Here is a 22,508-nt window from a genome sequence, read left to right on the forward strand (position 1 = left end):
TGGCAAAGCTGCCTTTGTGTTCAGTCTATCTGTCTGTCTTATTATGCAAACGCACAGCTAGTGCACAGAGATTTCAAAAAAGTGGAAGATATATATCTGAGGGCTGAAACTATTCTGTAAGACAAATTTTCTGCATGAAGATGACTGGGCCAGAGCTACATTCACTACTTCAGAACCCTCTGCTGGTTGGCAGGCTAGTACTGTAACCTCAGTAATGAGTAATGAGCAGATGACTAATTCTGATGTTGCTACATTGGTGGAAAGCTTGAACTGAGTATTGAATGGGAATCAAGAAGACATCACACAGGGCTCAAAGTCTTCACTAGCATACAAAAAGCAATACATTTGTTTTTTAGTCAGTGGCAACATGTGAGCAAGGTGTGAATTTCACTTGCCCTCCTGAGACAGCAGCTTGATGCATGCTGTGTGCCCACGGTACATTGCATATGTCAGAGGAGTGTTTTCATTGATATCTCGAGGACTGCTGTCTATCCCCAGTTCTAGCAGTGTCTGCACACAGTCAGCTTTCCCTGCTGCTGCAGCCCAGTGCAAAGGAGTCCTACAGAAAAAAGCGGAGTATCATTAAAATAGCTGAATAGATTTACTACTAAAACTCTTAATGGCATAATGAGGTGTGCATAGGATATGCTCCTTGTCCAGATTTATGACATATATTTTAAGGAATTCTCCAGCAACTTATTTCACATTGGTGTAGCTGCATTTATTCAGCTTTAGATAAAGTAGGTATGGGGCTATGCTATACATGCTGTGTAATAGCGTCTCCTCCACTGCTGGAATTGCAGAGTAGGAAGAGTGCCTAAAGTTTTCAGAGAAGAATTTGAAAAAAACTTTGTAGTGTCCACTGCATAGGGACAAACTCTTCTCATCTTTAGACCAAACACAATTAGCTTTGGTTGGCACAGGGTTCTCCATCAAGGTAATAAGAGAAGAATCCTCTCCTAGACTGATGAGAAGGACTGAACACGTCTTCCAGAATGCCACTGCCACTTTGCCAATTTCTGTGTTCTATGATGGACACAGACCAAAGCACATACAATTGTTTTGAACCTGTGTAGGAGAATTAAACTGATGTTCTGCTTGGCAGAAAATTTACATCTTGTATTTGGAAACTTTAGTCCAGTTTCCAAATTATAATATTCTGGTCTTGTGAAAAAACGGAAAGCATAAAAAACACGACAAGAAAATAGTTTAAGAATAAAAAATAAAATTGACATTTCTTTGTCTGTTTCTTTGTAATCCCAACAATTTCAGATGGGTGCAGTTAGAAACGCAACAGAATGGAAATCTGTTATGTATGTTTGTAGTGAACAGCTTATCTTTTCCCCTCTTCAAGTATAATATGTTTTGTGGAAATATCTGAGAACTAGTAACAGGTGGTTGTGTCTTAATGAACCCTGAAGTGTTATTAATCTCCTCCCTTTGCCCTTCTTTCCATAGAAACATAGCCTTCTCAACTACATTTTACTGGTGTTTAGAAATTTCTCCAGAACCCTGTTTTATTTCTGTTCTGTTTTACTGTACTTTTCCATGAAGAATGATATTATTTTAAGTACTTGAAGGCCTAAGCCAAGAAAACCTTGGCTTCAGTGAGCAGGCTAATCAATGTGAACAGCCAGTTGGTTCTGTTTGCATTAACTAAATTTATGAGTAAAGTTCCAAGGGAGGTAGGTGTGGGTGAAAAAGAGGAAAGATGACTCTTCTGTACTTATGACACAGAGATTTCAACCCCAAAGGAATCAAATGCCTTGTCAGAATGGAAAGTGAAGATCCCCTGGTCCCATAGGAATACTGTGTTATTATTGTAAATGCAACAAAGGAACACTGCCATTTCTTAAATACAAATAGCAGCAGGATCCCGGCTTCAAGTTGTAGGATCCTGTTCTATTGTTTTGAAAAGAATGTTCACTTTCGATTGAAAGAAGTCAAGTGGTGACAAAGTTCTTTCGCAAATAATCTTATCTTTTCCTACCAGAAATACAGAGCTTAATAGCATTCCTACTAGTCAGTTATTATACTAGGTATGATACAGATGAGCTGGGCTGGTTTGCAGTGTTTCTGAGCAAGCAGTTCTCTGTGGAGTGCAGTTCATTAACTAGGCCATGGCCTGTGAAACAGGAACATGATTATATAATAAACAAAGCTGGTCTCAGGTTAATAGAATGGAAGAAGCAATTTCAATTTCAGAATTTCCATGGTTACCTGTCATCCACATCCAGGGCCTGCAGGTTGCGCTTTGGGACTTTGGCCAGCTCACTGATAATATCACTGTAGCCTGCAGCAGCAGCAATGTGCATACATGTTTTGCCATTCTCATCGTCATAGTTTATTACTGAGGGTCCCTGGTAGTGGTCCAGAATGATGGAACACAGAATCCTGTTGCCACTCTGGAAGACAGTTCAGAGAAGAAAAGCATTTTACAATGGAGTTCACACCAAGCTGTATTTTCTCTTCTAGAGAATGCTAAATACAACAATGTTTTTTTTTTTTTGTGTGTATACCAGACTCCCCAGGTATGAAGCCAAAAGCTTCCAATCTCCTGCTGGGAATTGTGTTTGCTTTATGAATTTCCTAGAACACTCTGAACACTGGAAAAATAATAAATAATGTACCACTGCAAATATCTCCAAAAGTTGCAGAGTGTAAGTTACTCAACAGAAATTACTTGGGATTTTGCTGTTTTGCTAAGCCAGACTCCAGAAAGACACAAGCTTGTATTTTCTTGTAGAAATTTAGGGCTAGAAAGAAATTTAGGGCTGAAGAGACCAACCCACAACTGTAAGTCTGTTCCAGTACACCTAGAAAAGCCATGTCAAATATTTGCTCAAGCGGTTCTTGAAAACTTTCTTGGCTAATTTGCTTCAGCATCTTAATAGAAAGTTGACATTGTTCTCTAACTTGCAAATGAAATTGAATACTTTTTATCCCAACTTGGTGGAAATAGAGAAAAAAAATCATGACTTTTTTATAACAACAGAAACATAGGGTTGGAAAGGTCTATCATCAAATTCAATCCCTGCAGTCACTTGTAACTATGTTACATCATCCCTTTCATAAAATTCCTGGGTCCATTAAAAGCAATTAGGTTTTTTTGTCCCCATTACTCCCAAAGGAATGTAGTTCAAGAACTTCTTTGTTCTACTGATTAATACCTCTAATTTCTATTCATACTCATGGCTGATTATATCCCTTTTTTTCTGTTCCAGAATTATTATTTAGATTAAATACTTCTTTCCATTAACTGGTATTTGTTCTTCAGATGTATTTATAAGCAATCATCATATCTCTTCTGAGTTCTTCTTTTGCTGCTCTAATCAATCAAGGTCTTTTAAGTTTGCTTTGAAAAATGTGCTTTCTATTTCTCTCATCAACCTATTAACCCTTCTCCTTTTGTTTTAGTTGTGTTTCCTTGAAGAGGGGTGACTAAAATTGTACCTAGTCATACACAGACATTTTTTCCAGATCTTTGTACAGTGACAATAGCTCTTCCCTATTTGTGTTGGAGGTATTTGTGTTAAAATAGCTCTTTTGGTATGTCATAGAACACCATTTGCCTCATTCACAGATGTGTCCCATTAGAAGCTCCTAGTCATTTTGGAATAACCCTTTTCACCTCAGTACTTGTCTTCCATAGTTGTTTCTTACCCTAAAGTTTCTAGTTTTGGAGAGGACCTTCTGTTACTAGCACCCAAATGCATGACTTACACAGTTTATCCTATTAAATTTTGTCCTGTTTGTATTATTCAAGACTTAAAGCTTCCCCTGTATGATATCCCCATTCTATTAATGTCTTCCAGTTTTTTATTATTTGTAGATTTCGCCTGTATTTTGTGCCAAGTTATTATGAAAATATTAAGCAAGAATGATTTCAAGTTTTATCTCTGAAAGTAATTTCCTTCCAGTCTCTATTCAACATTTAATCAAACTCCTGACTTATTGATTTTAAGATAAAACACGTGTACTTTTTTATCTTATTTTGTAAGATAGCTGTTTATTCCAAACATATCTTTTAAAGATGGATAGACATCCATTATCTCAAGCCTCTTCTATACACTTTTCTTCTCCACTCTCGGTATGCATCTTCCTGCTAAAATTTGCACCATTGAGGGGATACATTCCAGGTCCCTGGAACATTCTGATCTCACAGCTACACAGTCCAGCTGAGAATTTCCTTTAATTTACCAAAACATGTCCCTCTAAAAACAGGATTTTTGTTTTGTATGTACTTTGTTTACTCAGATGTTTAATTAAGAATCTACTCTTGATCATGTCAAGCTTATTTTCTACAACCAGGCATTTTATAATGTCCTCATTAACCATGTTAAAATTGTTGTTAATTTATAGCTGCCTGATCTTTGTGTTCAGGAACAGTGACATCCTATGAATAATAGTTGTTTTTTATTCTCCAGTCCCTATGCCAAATACCAATATCCTCCATGGTAGTGTAATTCCCAGTTATAGTTTTTGGTCATTAGCATCAGAGAAATCTCTAATCACAGTCAGGACTAACTGAGTTTAGAAGTGCATTACATACTTCTAGTATTACTAGAATTATCATCATGGCTAGGCTTCACGAGTGAAGATTTGAGAAGGATTCTATCCACGCTTGCTACAAGCGCGCTGGTGGCTAAAAAGGCCAATGCAAGATAGACACATCGGGTTGCAAAAGGCACAGCGGAAAGTCTCCTTAGGCGGTATTGGCAAGACACGGTTCTTTCTGGGTTGTCTTTTCTCCTCAAGAATGATTCTGCATGTGTTCTCAAAAGAAGCAGCAGCATCATGTATAGTGTGTCTCCGTGTCTCCCGATTGGAGGCCAGAGTAGACCAGTGATGATGATCAATATGGCCAAGGCTGAGATGTTGTTTCAGGGAGTCCTTGTATCTTTTCTTCGCGGCTCCTCTCTTGAGGCAGCCGGTGGCAAGTTTGCCATAGAGCATGAGCTTAGGGAGGCGGTGGTCCTTCATCCTGGAGATGTGTCCTGCCCAACGCACCTGTGTTCTCATCAACATGGCCTCAATACTTGTGACTGCTGCCTGTTCAAGAACAGACGTATTAGTCACGTAATCAGTCCGGTGGATGTGTAGGATTGTACGGAGACAGTGTTGATGGAAGCGTTCTAAGAATCGCAAGTGGTGGCAGTAGATGACTCATGATTTGGATCCATATAAGAGAGTAGACAACACTATGGCTCTGTAAACACTGATCTTGGTGCTTTTCTTCAGGTGTTTATTATGCCAAAGGCTTTTATGAAGCTTTCCGAAAGCTCTGTATGCCTTTGCTAACCTGTTGTCTATCTCTCCATCAATCTTACCATCCGAGGAGATGAGGCTACCGAGGTAATTAAACTGCTGGACTGATCTGAGTTCTGATTGGCCAATGGTGATATGGGGATGATGGGGGACTTCCTGAGGTGCAGGTTGATGGAGAACTTCCGTCTTCTTTAGACTGACTTCCAGCCCAAAGAGCTCAGCAGCATCTGCAAAGCAGGATGTTAAACGCTGCAGAGCTGCTTCTGTGTGGGCCACAAGGGCGGCATCATCAGCATAAAGCAGCTCATGGACAAGATGGTTTAAGGTCTTGGTGTGGGCCTTCAGTCGCCTTAGGTTGAATAGGCTTCCATTGATACAGCATCGGATGTAGATACTGTTTTCTTCATCAAGATCTGCTGTGGCCCTTTGGAGCATCATGCTGAAAAAGACTGTGAATAGGGTTGGTGCAAGAACACAGCCTTGTTTCACACCATTGGTTATTAGAAAGGGCTCAGAAAGTGCATCACCATATCTGACTTGGCCATGCTGATCCTCATGAAGCAAAATGATCATTTTGAGGAATTTGGAGGGACATCCTAATAGTTCCAAAATCTGCCACAGACCTCTTCTGCTCAGAGTATCAAAAGCTTTGGCGAAATCAAAAAAGTTACACAGAGACCTTTGTTCTGTTCCCTACACTTCTCTTGCAGTTGTCTGAGAACAAATACCATGTCTGTGGTACTCCTGTTGGCTCTGAAGCCACATTGGCTTTCAGGTAGAAGTTCTTCTGCTATAGTGGGTATTAATCTGTTCAAAAGTATTCTTGCAAGGATTTTACCTGCAATGGAGAGCAGAGTAATACCACGGTAATTTGAACAGTCTGATTTATCTCCTTTCTTCTTATACAAAGTGATGATGACTGCATCATGAAGGTTTGATAGTAGTTCACCTAGTTCCCAACAGTGCACCACAAACTTGTGAAATTTGGTATGGAGTGCTTGGCCCCCATGCTTCCAGATTTCAGGTGGAATTCCATCAATCCCAGCTGCCTTGCCAATTTTCACCTGCTGTATGGCCTTAAGAGTTTTTCCCATAGTAGGGGCAATATCCAATTCATTCTTCACCAGTTGTTGTGTGATGGACTGAATTGCTGAGCCTTGAACTACACGGTTGGTACTGAAAAGAGTCTGAAACTGTTCAGACCATCAATTCAGAATGGAAATTTTATCTGTCAGAAGTGTTTGACCATCTGCACTGAGTAAAAGGGCTTTGAACCTGGTATGTAGGTCCATACACTGCTTTCAAAGCCTCATAGAATCCTCTGTAATCACCCAAATCTGCACATAATTGAATCTTTTCTGCTAGATTGATCTACCACTTGTTCTGGATGTCTCGAAGTTTTTTTGGAGCTTGTTGCATGCAAGACAAAAAGCTGCTTTTCCTACATGACAAGATAGCTGAGCAAGGTGTGCTTAGTGGGCAGTTCTCTTCTTTACCAACAATTCCTGGATCTCTTGATTGTTTTCATCAAACCAGTCCTTGTTTTTCTTGAAGGAGAACCCTAAGGATTCTTCAGAGGACTGTAGGATGCTATTTTTAATATATTGCCAAAGCGCTTCGGGAGAGGGAACTATGGAATGATCTTAGAGCCTAGTTTGAAGATTTACCTGGAATCTGTCTCTCACTGTAGCTGTTTGAAGATTGTTAACTTGGAGTCTCTTCCTTAGAATACCTCCCTTATTAGGTTTGAACTTAAGGTGAAAGTTAAGTTTACAACACACAAGGCATTACCAGTATAAATATCTATCTATTACCATCCATCTCTAAGTCAGTTTTGATACGAAAAATGGTTAACATTAGCATCTTACTATATCTGTATTCATATTATTGTGACACTGCTATTCCTCTGGTTTTATACTGTCTTGATAAGTCCAAATTTCACATCCTATACCTACAGTTTCAGTCCCTCAGTGTTCTTGCACAACTCTTAGCATTCACATAAGACAATTCTCACTATTCCTACTGCAATTTAAACATTTACACACTGTTCTGCCACCCACCAATCTTCCATTTTCTAGGCTAAACAAACCATTTCAACCTCTCGGGGCAGGTCAATATTTCCAACCCACTTATCGTACTTGGTCCATACTTCAGGCCTGTTTCCAGTTTGTCTACAGCTTTTTTCAATCATGGCACTCCAAACAATGTAATTATCCAGCTGAGGCTCCTCTCTTGACACTGAAAATGACATTGCTACTTCCTGTAGCCCACATGTACCATACTTCTGTTAATATGTTCCAGAATTATGTTAAATTTATATCAACACTATAACTTAGACTCCTACTCACTTTTGTAATCTACTAATCTATTACTCTTAATTTTGTACAAACAGCTTTAATTTTTCACAGTTCTGTATACAGTGTTATTTTATTAATTTCAGGTAATTCCTAAAATTTATCAAAATAATTTTGAGTTTCATCCTGATCCATGAAGTGCTTGGTGTCCCAGTAATTTGGTTCTAACTGTGGGTTATGTATGTTTTCTGTATTCCATCACCTTGTTATGGAACAAATAAAAACATTCATATGATAAATCCCTTGTTGGACTCTTTATGAGATGTTCATCTCCAAAGATTATTTGAACTGTCCTGAATGTGGCTGATAGAGAGTATATGATGTGTGACAGAAGTCCCTGGTTGATTTTGATTGCATTATTCCTTATTCTTCCCTTCTGGCACACCTATCTTTGGACTGAATTCTGGTTCCATTATAGCAGGTTGTGCTTATAAAAATTGTGCTATTGATGTCATTCATTGGGATTAAACTCGCATGTACTGTTCAAACCAGAAAGGGACAAACAATTAGACTTTTAATGATCACTCTACTTGCCACATGCTTAAAAAGGTTTCTCTACCATGGGATGAACTTTATCTTGCTGGTACTTTTTCAGTATTTTTGTGTTGTACTGCATGGGATTAAACTGAGAAACTGACATTCAAACATGCTATATCTAATAGCATCTTATCTGAGGAAGCAATAATTGCTTTGAATATGGCTATGAAATTTCTGACCCATTTTAACAATTCAATCAAACTGTTAATTCCATTTTCTAAGTAAACAAAGGATATCTGCTAATTTTTGAACCTTCTGCTGAACAAAATCTCTGGCCAACAGCTTTGTAGCTTTCCAGTTCTCTCTTCTTAGGAATGCCTTCTTATCTTTACATTCATCTTGGCTCTTTTAAATTGCACACAAAATTCTCCTAAAATGCTTACACTGCCCTTATTCTTAGATTGATAGCTTTGAGTTGTGGTCACCAAAAATGTGGTGTTCCAGTGGTAAATTTACCACAGTACTATTGTTAGACCAGGATGTTCAGTGGTAAATTTACCATAGGAAAATTGCATGTTTTTGTAACCTTACAAAACCTTTCAAATTGTTTTCAACAATGTTCTCAGAGATAATCAGTCCTTTTTGCTACCTATCTCTATACAGTTCTGCAGGGGCACCCCCCTCAGGTTTTGTTAAACTTCTGTCCCATTTCACACCTTTATCTGCTTCCACCCATTATTCATTCTGGTTAGTGAACTTTTCTTCCTTAGATCGCTTACCTCAATTAAACTTACTTTATGAAGAAGAAATATCCTAAAGCTTTGAACTACAAGCCTTTGTAAGAAAAACTCTCTTTGTGCCTTATGCAACCTTTTGTCTGAGATTTGTGTCATTTCCAGACAGTGACAAACAGCAAATTCACTAACAGGGTATTTAGTCCTCACACTTGCTTATAACTCCATTTTCTATAGGTTGGTTAATAAAAAGTCAAACTTTGGACAGTCGCATCTCTCACTACTTTCTAAATAAGAAAATAATACCTCAGGAAGTATCTACTGCCTCAAGTACCACAAGGAGGACGCTTTTCTGGTTTTGGCACTTCTTTCACCTATGCCTGCTCAATTTATTTATCATCATTGTTACTACAGTTGTGGTTCTTATACTTCAGCCTTTTCTCTGTCCAACTGATATATAGAAGAAAAATTTTACTTGGAAAGTTTATTGTCACTTATGTAATATTCTACCATAACATTGCATTTCATTCTATCAAGTCTTCGGTGGTAAGTATTACAATGTTTTCCTTGCTCACTGCACTGTATGGAGGGTGAATTTTTTCCCGTTTTCAGAATACTCTAGTAAACTAGGTAATTTGATACCAAAGAGGAGAGTCACGTGAAAGGAGTCTGCTAAGCCAGCTACCAGTAATGTAGAGGTGGGAAGGGAAGAGGGACAAGCTATGGACCACTTAACTGTTTTCAGGAAACCTGGCCAAAATATTTTTCTTCCAAGAAAATGCCTCTGCAGATTATGTGGTTAGGTTGTATTAGTTCTCCCATATTTCCTGTCACCTTGTATTAGTGTGCAGTTTAAAGCCTTCCTGTATCTATAGCCAGCTTTGCTGGATAGAAATTCCCCACTAGCAGCTCTTGATGTTGTTTCTTATCATTAGCATTGCACTTCAGGCCTGCCTGTTTTTCCTGTTCTACATTCTTTCCTCTTTCAATTGCACACCCGCAAATTTGAAGCTTGACTTTCTCTTTGAGGTCCTCTGCTCTGACCCTGAATGGCTTGAGATTTTAACCATTATTTCACTCCTTTCTGCAGCAACAAACAAGTACTATTCCCATTGTATTACTCTGGGAGGTAACTCACTTTTATAAAAAAGTAAAATAAATTACTACAGGTAATTTATTACTAACATTTGCATAAGTACTTCTGGCTTCCTCCTGGAAACCATCTATGTGCATCATTGGGTGCTGTTTGAGTTTTATTATAGAATCCAAGCCCTTTTATCTTTCCTCTTATCCTTCACAGACAGACACACATAGAGTATTTTAATATGAAATTGACTGTAATGCCAGTAGAGCCATTGGAAAATAAATCAGCCATACAAAACGAAGATATTTTTCTCCTTGGCTGAAATAGAGTAACAATTTCAAATATTGTTTGAGCAACGCATAGCAAAATTTGAACAAATAACTTGTCTGTGGACTTTTTACTTTATAACTCCAGTTAAGGCTATGACATTGGTAAATACATATTTCCTTTCAAAGTATTTTTTTTCCTTTTTTTTTTTTTTGTTTCTGAAATTCAGTATTCACCTAAAGCAAAAGTCATTCCACATTTTTATTATGTGGATCTGTTGGCTGGGTCTTGAAAAGTCTAGGTCTTTGACCAAAGGGTATGCTGGCAGAAACTGTGTGTTTAGTTACAGCTACACTGGCAAAACTGAACTATTCCTCCAAAATAATTGTTTTCTCTTATGTGATTAATTTCACTGAAGTGCCATTTTCCTCATGTTCATGTTTCAGAACACCAAAGCAGTGTATCATGTAATTACCTTATCTGTATCAGTTATTACCTTAATTGTAACATGAATTTAGAATTTTGTCTTAGAATCAGAGCAAGACAAACAATGCATCAGCCACGAGGATATGTCAGGTTGGGATCAGATATTTTGGCTGTATCAGAACAACATGCCCCTATCTTGCTGTAGATGCAGTCCACTGTTTTAAACATGGAGAATGCCAAACTTAAAAGCAGAGGCATAGTCTGCAGCTAACAGTGCAGTGAGAAATGTCCTTCAGCTGGCAGCTGGGGTTGCTGAAGAGTTTTGAACGCATGGGAGCTTTCTCCCATGTGTCAAGGACTTCCAGCATCTCCCCCTCTGTACTCCAGACTAGAGAAAGCTAAGGAATGGAAACACGCTCGCTCTCCCTTGACTGGTGTCATTCCCTGGCTGCTGGATGGCTGCATTAGCAGTGGAGAAGTGTGCAAATGTTCAGAGCACCCTATGGTTTCTCTACCCTGAGAGAACAGAGACAACTGCGCCCTGTGCTGAGGAAAGAAACAATTCATGATACCATCTCATCTTTCCTCCTGCCATGGAAACTGTGCCAAAGGTTCCCTAGATGCAGCCCAGGTACTTCCCAGGGTGTCTTTCTGATGGCAAACCAACACAAATTAACAACCCTATTGACACCGCTGTAGTTATATTGGTGAGACTCAGTCAGCTCACAGAAGCTCATTTGTCTTCTCCTCCTCCTAATGCTCCAATCTTACACACCCACTGAGACAGGTTCTGTTGCAGACTTAAAGAGTCACAGCTTGGCTTGACTCTGTGGTACTCTTGGAAAGAGAATCTGTTGTTATTTTTGTTGTACAGGATACTTTGTCCTGTGGTCCTCAGAGCACTGCTGCCTATGGTACAGATAGAGGACAGTGTTTTTTTAAATATTTATCCTCTTAGCAGCCTTAGTGGGTGTTGGAAAAAGCTACCAAATGACAAAGGCAGTCATGGAGGCATGACTCTACCTACGGCTATCATATGTCCCTGTCTTTCTTACCTTCTGTTTGCTCAAAAAATCACTGCCTGAAATACTAGCCAAGCCTCTCAGAATTTATTTCACTTGGAGTCTTCTATTGTCATCACCATGGCTAGGCTTTGCAAACAAAGATTTGGGAAGGGCTCTACCCACGTTTGTTGCAAGCACATTGGTGGCTGAAAAGGCCAATACGAGACAGGCATGTCCGGTTGCAAAAGGCACAGCAGAAAGACTCCTTAGATGGTGTATTCTGCAAGGCACGATTCTTTCTGCGTTGCCTTTTCTCCTCAAGGGTGATCCCGCATGCTTTCTCAAAAGAAGCAGCAGCGTTATGGACTGTGTGTCTGTAAGGGGGGTACTTTTGAATTAGATGATCAATGGAGCATAGAGGCGTGAGAACGGAATCATATTAGGATGTGAAACCAGCTAGAGTATGGTACAATGTAACTTATGGCACAAGCTAATTGTAAGGTCCATTGTGCTTTTTAACAAGTCAGCTTGATATCCCCTATTTTCAGAGCTGAGTTCTTCCTTGGTTTTGCTACATATTGCAAGATAGATAAATCTACCCTTGAAACACAATGGTAGAGGTCATACATAGGGGTGAGAAAGATGATGATGGGAGGAAGATTATGTGGGCAGGGGTCGCTCGCCCCTTGCCCTACAAGTAGGGCATGCGCAGACTGTTGCCATTAGGTAATGATTAGTTGGTGTTTGGCTGCCATTCAGGCATCACCTTATACTGCGTACTGGCCCTACGTAGTGTAATGTGGAACTGATAAAAATGGGGTGTTGGAACTGCTGAGTCGAGCAATACTCATCCTACCACCGAGACTGTGTTGCTCCGTGGGGACGCCCGCTAAGCACGGGTACCGACCAGCTGCTGCAGATCCTGACAGCCCTGGCCTGTCTGTGTGGGTAAGCACAGTTTATTGATAGGAAGCAACTGAGAGAACAAACTTTTTAATATCCTTTTAGTGTTCCTTTAATTCCCCTTTTATGTTTATAGTATTTTTCCTTTAGTTTCCCTCTTTACTAACCAATATCGTGTTATCCATAATATTGTGTTAAGATCCTTTTTTGGTATCCCTTTTTCACTAGTTAATACTGTATTAAATGCTGTTTGTAGTATTTGTTTTAATGCCACCCGATAAGGTAGTTATTTTGTATCCTTTTTTTAGTTTTTAATTCCTCTTGCTAAGTTTATTACTATTATTATTATTCTCACTCTAATAAAAGATATTTTGTGTGCTTGAGTATTTTTTGGCACTTGTCTTTATTCCGGACATGTATCCAAATGAACTGCTACAGTGTCTCCGTGTCTCCCGACTGGAGGCCAGAGTAGACCAGTTGTGGTGGTCAATATGGCCAAGGCTGAGATGTTGTTTCAGGGAGTCCTTGTATCTTTTCTTCGCGGCTCCTCTCATGCGGCAGCCGGTGGCAAGTTCACCATAAAGCAAGGAGGCGGTGGTCCTTCATCCTGGAGACGTGTCCTGCCCAACGCACCTGTGTTCTCATCAACATGGCCTCAATACTTGTGACTGCTGCTTGTTCTAGAACAGATGTATTGGTCACATAATCTGACCACTGGATGCTTAGGATTGAACGGAGACAGCGTTGATGGAAGCGTTCTAAGAATCGCAAGTGGTGGCAGTAGATGACTCATGATTTGGATCCATATAAGAGAGTAGACAACACTATGGCTCTGTAAACACTGATCTTGGTGCTTTTCTTCAGGTGTTTATTATGCCAAAGGCTTTTATGAAGCTTTCCGAAAGCTCTGTATGCCTTTGCTAACCTGTTGTCTATCTCTCCATCAATCTTACCATCCGAGGAGATGAGGCTACCGAGGTAATTAAACTGCTGGACTGATCTGAGTTCTGATTGGCCAATGGTGATATGGGGATGATGGGGGACTTCCTGAGGTGCAGGTTGATGGAGAACTTCCGTCTTCTTTAGACTGACTTCCAGCCCAAAGAGCTCAGCAGCATCTGCAAAGCAGGATGTTAAACGCAGCAGAGCTGCTTCTGTGTGGGCAACAAGGGTGGCATCATCGGCATAAAGCAGCTCCCGGACAAGATGGTTTAAGGTCTTGGTGTGGGCCTTCAGTCGCCTTAGGTTGAATAGACTTCCATCAGTACGATGACGAATGTAGATACCGTCCTGATCCTCAAGGTCTGCCATGGCCCTTTGGAGCATCATGCTGATAAAGACTGTGAATAGGGTAGGAGCGAGAACGCAGCCTTGTTTCACACCATTCTTTATTAGAAAGGGTTCAGAAAGTGTGTTGCCATATCTGACTTGGTCGTGCTGATCCTCATGGAGTGAGATGATCGTTTTGAGGAACTTGGGGGGACAACCTAAACGTTCCAAAATCTGCCATAGACCTTTTCTGCTCACAGTATCGAAAGCCTCGATGAGGTCAACAAAGGTTACAGAGACCTTTGTTCTGTTCCCTACACTTCTCTTGCAGTTGTCTGAGAACAAACACCATGCCTGTGGTACTCCTGTTGGCTCTGAAACCACATTGGCTTTCAGATAGAATTTCTTCAGCTATAGCGGGTATTAGTCTGTTCAAGAGTATTCTTGCCAGGATTTTGCCTGCAATGGAGAGCAGAGTAATACCACGGTAATTTGAACAGTCTGATTTAACTTCTTTCTTCTTATACAAAGTGATGATGACTGCATCTCGAAGGTCTGATGGTAGTTCGCCTAGTTCCCAACAGTGCACCACAAACTTGTGAAATTTAGCATGGAGTGCGAGGCCCCCATGTTTCCAGACTTCAGGTGGAATTCCATCAATCCCAGCTGCCTTGCCAATTTTCACCTGCTGTATGGGTTGAGGGTTTCACCTGCTGTATGGATTGAAGCCTTGAGGGTTTCTCCTAAAGTTGGGGCAGTATCCAATTCATACTTTACTGGTTGTTGCGTGATGGACTGAATTGCTGAGTCTTGGACTACACGGTTGGTACTGAAAAGAGTCTGAAAGTGTTCAGACCATCGATTCAGAATGGAGGTTTTATCTGTTAGAAGCGTTTGACCATCAGCGCTGAGTAGAGGGCTTTGGACCTGGTATGTAGGCCCGTATGCTGTTTTCAGGGCCTCATAGAATCCTTTGTGATCACCCATATCTGCACATAATTGAGTTTTTACAACTAGATCGATCCACCACTTGTTCTGGATGTCACGGAGTTTCTGTTGGAGCTTGCTGCATGCGAGACAAAAGGCTGTTTTTCTTACATGACAGGATGGCAGTGCAAGGTGTACTTGGTGGGTGGTTCTCTTCTTCCTCAACAAGTCCTGGATTTCTTGATTGTTTTTATCAAACCAGTCCTTGTTCTTCTTGAGGGAGAACCCTAAGGATTCTTCAGAGGATTGCAGGATGCTGTTTTTAATATGGTGCCAAATTGATTCAGGGGAGGAATCAATGGAATGGTTTTCGAGCCTAGTTTGAAGGTCAGCCTGGAATTTCTCTCTTACTGTGGCTGATTGGAGATTGTTAACTTGGAGTCTTCTCCTTGGCATACTGCGCCTTTTGGGTTTGAATGTGAGATTGAAGTTAAGTTTGCAGCACACAAGTCGATGGTCTGTTTGGCATTCTGCGCTGGGCATCACGTGGGTATGGAGGACATCGCGGACATCTCTCCGTCGCACCAAGACATAATCGATGAGGTGCCAATGCTTAGATCTGGGGTGCATCCAGGTTGTCTTCAGACTATTTTTCTGCTGGAAGATAGTACTAGTGACGGTGAGCTGTTGCTCCACACAGAATTCTAGCAGAAGTCGACCATTATCATTGCAGTTTCCAACACCATGCTTGCCTAATGTTCCTTTCCAGGCTTCAAAATTCTTACCTACTCTGGCATTGAAATCACCAAGGATAATGATCTTATCCTCTGCAGGCACCTTTTGGGTAAGGCGGCGCAGGTCAGCGTAAAATTTGTCTTTTTCAGCAGAGTCAGCTTGGAGAGTTGGGGCATATATACTAAAGAGGATGATGTGTTGGTTGTTGTGGAGTGGAAGGCGTAGGGAGATAATGCAGTCAGAGTGACCTGTTGGCAGATTTTCAAGTTTGGGAAGAACAGAGTTTTTGATCATGAAGCCGACACCTGAGAGATGTTTTTCGGTTCTGGGCTTACCTGACCAAAAGAGTGTGTAACCATCACCATGTTCTCTGAGGCTGCCTTCCTCGTGAAGGCGAACTTCACTGAGAGCAGCAATGTCGATGTTGAGACGAGCCAGCTCATGGGCAATTAGGGCAGAACGTCACTCAGGATGTCCGCTATCCGCAGAATCGAGCATGGTTCTGATGTTCCAACATGCTAGAGTTAATTTAGGTACACCTTTGGAGGCAGGTGCATGCCTTTGTCTTTTGATCTTTGTGCAACCGCATTGGAAGAAGATGCCCGTTGGCCACAGTTAACCAACCGGGTGAAGGTGGAGATGAGCTTTGTTTAGGCCACCTTTTCTAGGCCCCTCTCCGAGTGGAGCAAGCAGTGCTGTCCTTGAAAAGGCTGCTTGGTCCTTCAGGGTGCTGCCCAAGAGACTGTCATCTCCAGTCAGTCTCAAATGACCAATATCCTGAACCGCCTGCATGCAGGGTTGGGTCTGCGGCTCCCAGTGCACCTTTCACCTGCCGTTTCGACCCTCGCCCGTCGCTACAGGACTTTTTGCATGTGGGTAAAGCCTTCAAGCCTGCACAATGGATTTTTAGGTGAGATGCAGTATGCGCGGAACTGAACCCACCCTTTAATCCTGAGGTTCATCTGCCAGGGCCGAGCGAGCTTGGACGGTGGCAGCAAGGTCCTCAGGACGTAGGTTTGATTAGAATGACCTTCTCTTAGATGGATGCCTTACGGGGCTAAGCGAGCTCCATCTGCCCGGGTTTGAGATTAGAGTTGTCCTTCTCCTAGGATGACTGCCAGAAGTCTAACGAGCTCATCCTGCCCACAGATGTATTGTGTCTGACCCTGCTGTTTTGACCTGTCTGGCATGGGCAACCCTACCGAAAGCGTGTACCATCACCAGCATAGCTCGCAACGACATAGGGGTACACAGGCGTTCCTGTTAGAACAGTTTGGCCAAGTCTTTCATTACTTTACTATAACCTATTTATATACAATCATAAGGAGATACCCAGGAACAACCCTTTGTCCTGCCCACTCTTTCAGGACATAACAGAGCAAAGCAAATATATCCAGAACATGCCAAACCTGGGCAGTAGCCACAGGTGAGCCAAAAACAAACAGACAAACAAACTGACCAACCGTTCTGGCCCCCGTACATATCCAAGGCTGGGGTGCCTTTCAAGGCCCCAGCTTGGCTGGGACCCTCATCATTCTAAAGGAACCCCACTATCCACCCTGACCATATCCTTCCTCCACTGTGTTGCCACGTATCTTCAGGCACACTGCTCACCTGTGATGCTTCATACAGGAGTGCCCTGCTCTCCCTCCTGCCAATCAGAGGACCCCCATGGCCCACACGATACCCCTCCCCTCTCTTCCCCCCCCCCACTCCCCTGTACCCCCCTCCCATCCCCTGTACCTCCCCTCCCCCTTCCCCCCCGAAACCTGGAATGGCAAACCTCTGTGTGCTCAGAAGCTGCTCTCTCCTCCATGGGCGTGCAGCAACTGCTGGCAAGGCTCCCCCACTCTCTCTCTCCACTCTCCTGTCGCGGCCGTGCCTGGGGCCTGAACCGCCAGGGGGGGACTCCCGGGGGACTCCCAGCCAGCCCAGGACCCACCACTCACACGCGGCGTGGGGGGGGCTCCCGGGGGACTCTTTCTATTGTAAGTGTGTAATGATTTACTATGTAAATGATGTGGTGGGTCTGGCTGAGCCGGAATTTATTTCCCCGTAGTAGCTCTGCACTGGTAGCTAGAGGAGTGTTGATAACACATCCATGTTTTGGCTACTGCTGAGCACAGCACTGTAACATTCAATTGTGGGCGAGCTCCTGGGAGGGGACACAAGTAGGCCAGCTGACCCACACTGACCAAGGGGATATTCCATACCATATGACGTCAACCCGGATATAAAAGCTGAGGCAAGGAGCAGGACCGGAGGCACTCACTGTCTCTGATGGCTGCCTGCTGACAACAGCTATGTGTGCTGGAGCCCTGCGTCTCAGAGAAGTGGCCGACCATCGCTGCTATGGGACGTAGAGATTAACTGCTGGCTTCTGCTTTGTGCGCGCGCACGCTGCTTTTGCTTTCTTTTTTTTGCATCAATATAAACTGCCTTATCGTAACCCACAACTTGTGTTGTTTTCTTTTCCCACCTTACTCTGTCCCCTGTCCGGCTGGGAAGGGGAGGGATAGAGCGTCTGGGTGGGCACCTGGCGTTCAGCCAAGGTGAACGCACCACAAAAGACTATGACTAAAATTACTTGGTAACTTTCCCCTGCTATTACATTGTTGTGAGGACTGATTTCTCTGGATGAGATGTTTACAGGCTTTGAAAAAGATGTAATTTTAAAATTCTGCAGTAGAATAAGGATTAATTTTATCAGAGAAATGGAAGCATTTGTCTTCCAGTGCCTTTTGTCAGGCACAGGAGATCAGATATACAGTGTAGATATGCAAAAAGTGTAGTGCATGTGCATTACATTCTGGCATCCACTTGTGGAGTTACACATGTACTGTGTGCTGGGAAGAGGTCTTGCAATTATACTGTACTTACATACAGGCTTTGCCTGAGACAAACTCCTGCTAAGCTCAGTGGGAGTTCTTCAATTGATTACCTCAGAAATCTGATTGGCACGTATAATTACATCATCAGTGGCACGTTCATACTTGAAGAGTTTACTGTTCATCAGTCAATTATTTCAGTAAAGGCAGTTTTTCCATGATCTGGTTGTACTGGTGAGCTTTTATATCAATACTGCTGTACCATGCAGAAATCACAAAAGGACCTTTGCTTACAAACTGTCATAAAGTGAAGAAATAGGTTGCAGCTATATAAAAAGCTAAGTAGCACTAGGGAGCATCCCTCAGCATTGGAACTCAGTTGTCTGTACCATAAAATTCTTAAAATTCTCACTGGCATTGTTTTGTCTTGGGTCAATTAACACTTTCCCTACCAGTTCCCAGAGCTAGCATGGGCCACAGGCCATTTCCAGTAGGTGGTCTGCATATGACCATCCTGTTTTAGAGAAAAAAGAGTTTAGGAGTAGGGACACAGGTCCCATGATGGTTGGCCTCAGTGCCAGAGCCAACACTCAGGCACATTTAATTCACTATCGCAGACACTGACACAAATATTTAGGGCACTTTATGGAAAAAGCTTCTGACAGTATTGAAACAAGTTTATTTCTTACTCAAAACTATTTCCAAACTCTCTTTCTTGTTTCGCACTTGACAGCTCACTTTGTAGAGCCCTGCTGCTATGCAATGTTCCAGCCTCCATCAGCAACAGCTGTACCATTGCTGGAATGACAATATTTACACAAGAAAGAGGTTTCTTAAGGGTATGGTTAAAAAAATGCAAATTGAATCTTTTTTTGACTTGTTTGTTAATATTCAAAATTGTTTTTAAAGTTTAGTGAACAAGGAAATCACTACTCTCCCTTTCAAGAAATCTCTAGAAAACTGCATGAAACAAGGAGAAAACAAGCATGATTTTGCAGTGAAAGAAATGCTTAGCAAACGCACCTTTTCTGGCCAATCTAAGTTTCAAGAGGTCTTTGGAAGTCTCTCTGAATTCTTCCACTATATGCAGCCCACATTAAAGAACGGGGTGTTGGGCAGAGAGAAGGAGAGCAGTGATCCCTTGGGAGAGATCCTGAGCCACTGCTGCCTTCCCTGGCCCCTTCCTCTGCTCTGGATGTGTGGCCAGCTGTGTCTTCGAGATGCCCACCAGCAACAGAGAGATTTATTCCTAGAGACCCTGACACTTAAGTGTGCTCTCACTTTCCAAGTAATTACAGAGAAGCTGCAATGCTTGCTCAGCCAAACACAAATGAATAATTACCTATGCTTTTCTTTTACAGTGTGTTTTAAGTCTACAGATATTTCACTCTGTTCTCAGGTGGAGAATGAAATAATTGCATTGTTGCTATGGAGCAGATATGTAGGTTCCTAATTTTTTTAAACTTTGTACTACAAAGCAGCCTATTAAAAAATCAGAAGCACAGATCCACATGGCAGAATATTATTTTTAATGGCTTCTTTTTAGTTGCTTTCTTTTTATCCCTAGAGGTTGGATCTTTCACTTTAGAAGAAATCTTTGTTTATGCTTTATCTGAAAGCTGATATTTTTACATAATCATATGACTTTGGGAGCCAGAGTCTTTGAGAAAGAGACAAAGAAAATTCTGGTAAAAATAATGACAACTGTCAAGGCAATGTAGGAAGCTTCCAGATCTTCTAAGGCTTTCCAAGGTACTAATAATACTATTATAGTACAATAGTAAGTAATATGATAGTATATGCGGTAGAGTACACACTGTATTTTACTAGGATTTTAACTATACCATTATCTAGAATGGTAAGAATGGCTTTAGACTTTGTTCCAGTATCAGTTAACAGTTTTTTGTTACAAAGGTGTGTTTCCTTTTCATTACAGTAATTAATGCTGGCTGCAGTGAAAGGAGAGAAATACCTCCCGAGACACTTCTAATAGCCATCTCTGCACCAGCTCTTAACATTATTGCATGTGTAAAAAATGCGGCATGAGATGTTCTCACTTCAAACAGTCGTGATCAGTGGTTTTGACACCGATGTGACACATTTGCTCTGAAGATGTGAATCTGAGTGGCAGGAGGTTTGAGCTTTTCAAAAGAGCAGACCTTGCTGTAGACAAGGTCTGTCTGGTTGCACGGCTGGGACTGATCAGCCCGTGATGTCTGACTGAAGACAAAGCCACAAACACATGGTCTTTGAAACAGCCGGCAAGGAACAATGACTTCATACGAAACATGCCCCATGCGCAAGAATTTGGTTTTGAATGGTGGGTAACGGTTTTTATGTGGCCCTGCTCTATGTTTCGGCCCAGTTTGCATAAACTGACTCTTTCCTGCAACATATGAAATAAGTTTCACTGCAGTGCCTGGTCTTCCCCTTACTGCATTTTTTAAAAAATGAAATTAAACACTGGGCCCTATTCAGCTGAAAATAACCACCGCAGCTGGTACTGCCTGAGCTCTGTGAGTCTCTTGTTCTCTAAAGATACTTATACAATTCTTAAAGGAAAAATATCCCCTTTCCAGCTGCCATAGAGGAGGCTATTAGACATAATGATGATCCCATCCAGCAGAGCTGTTGTTCTGTTCTCCATCACAGCAGAAAAAGTCGTGCCTGTCCACAGCATTTAAGTCTCTAGAGTCTAATAGGGCAGCAGAGCGCGCTGGCTGAAAGTGTTTTTATTTCTTGGCCAAGCTTGAGTAAGAGAAATATTAACAGATCTATTTCATGCTCTGGTATTTCAATTGCCCCTTCTGGACCTAGAATGTGGAGAAGTATGTGGATAGACGAAGCAACTTATAAGGTTTCATGGCAAGAATCTTTCAAGAAAAAAAAGTGGGGGGTCATCCTGCACATTTCCTCTTGATTTCTGTGAGCAGCTTAAAGGGAGAAAGAAGAGAGATTTGTGATTTGCCTCTACCTGAGGCCAAGTGGATTTTGTGCAGTTTCCATTTTCCTGTTTCTCAAGAGTTATTCTGCACATACTGTGAGAGAAAGACGGGGATGGGAGTTAATGGTGGAATCAAATAATAAAATGTACAAAATACAGAATCAGAGAAAGCTTAAGGAAGGAGGGGAACTCTAAGGGGATTGCCTTTTGTCTTTCTGTTGGAGGGACAGCTCGTACCCAGGACTGTGATACAGACTACTGTCTAGCATGCAGGAGCTCACATGAGTTTCAGAGATTTCCCACTGGAAGCAGCCGGAACTGGAATAAACCTGGTAAAAATGCACAACGGATAGAGTAGATATCTTTAGTCTCTTAAGGCAAATAGCAATTCCAATTGATTGGATTAAAGAAGATTAGGACTGATTAGGATTAAAGAAGAATTGAAACAATACCTGTTGCAGAGGCCAAAATACACCTCTATTTCAGAAAAACAGAAGTTGAGCCTATTGCATGTTAACCATCTGTGGGAGGCTGTGGTTGAAGGAAACAGATGGTTTGTTCTAAATGTCCTTATCCCTTTACAAATACAGCATGTGGCAGTTCAGAGCCTTTAAATTTCTTTGTTGACACTTTTTTTAAGAAGAGCAAACTTAGACCAAAAGGTGAGGATACGCATATTTATTCACTGTATGAAAATGTTACTGGATTTCTGTGCAAGTTCTATTTCTGCTTATCTGTTGTGCAGGTATTTTGGACATTGATACCAGAACTTGCTACGTCAAGTCAGCAAGTAAAAACATACGATTTCATCTGGAAAGTTTTCTGCAGTAAACTAGGCAAAACTTAGCAAATTATGCTGTATTTTAGATCACTTACTACCAACTACATAGTACAGTGTTTCATATCAGATTAAACCTACAGTTTGTTTCTCTAATGATGGCCTGAACATTTGACAAGTTTTTTTGCACAGGAGATAGAAACATACAGCTCAGTAGGAAATGCGTTTTAACTCCTTGTCTTCCCCAGTCCCCAGAGAAGTAGGGTCTCAGCCCTTCAGCTAATTATTCCACAGCTGTAGTTGTTCAAATGTGTTTTAACTTGTGTTTACATTATTTTATTCCCAACAGCCTTTGCCAAGACTATTTAAGCCGCTGATTTCTGCAAACCTGATTTAGTTTAAAAAAATTAGGCATGTGTTGAACATGAAGCATACACATAGTCCCAGTGAGATACATAATAACTTTGTTTAGGGCAACAGTGCTAAGCCTACATTAAGTTTGCCTTGCTC

At 41.5% G+C, this 22,508-nt stretch overlaps 1 protein-coding gene across 1 annotated transcript in view; it reads right to left on the minus strand.

The window, feature by feature from the left end:
- Positions 1-22,508, minus strand: part of ANKRD55 (ankyrin repeat domain 55) — a 54,552-nt gene that overhangs the window by 12,761 nt on the left and 19,283 nt on the right. The window contains 3 exon segments of the mRNA XM_039385876.1: positions 392-559; positions 2,221-2,405; positions 21,251-21,314. Coding sequence (XP_039241810.1) covers positions 392-559; positions 2,221-2,405; positions 21,251-21,314 — 417 coding nt within the window.

The sequence above is a fragment of the Pipra filicauda genome, unplaced genomic scaffold (assembly GCF_003945595.2).
Source record: "Pipra filicauda isolate LSUMZ 115617 unplaced genomic scaffold, ASM394559v2 scaffold447_size767260_pilon, whole genome shotgun sequence".
Classification (NCBI taxonomy): Eukaryota; Metazoa; Chordata; class Aves; order Passeriformes; family Pipridae; genus Pipra; species Pipra filicauda.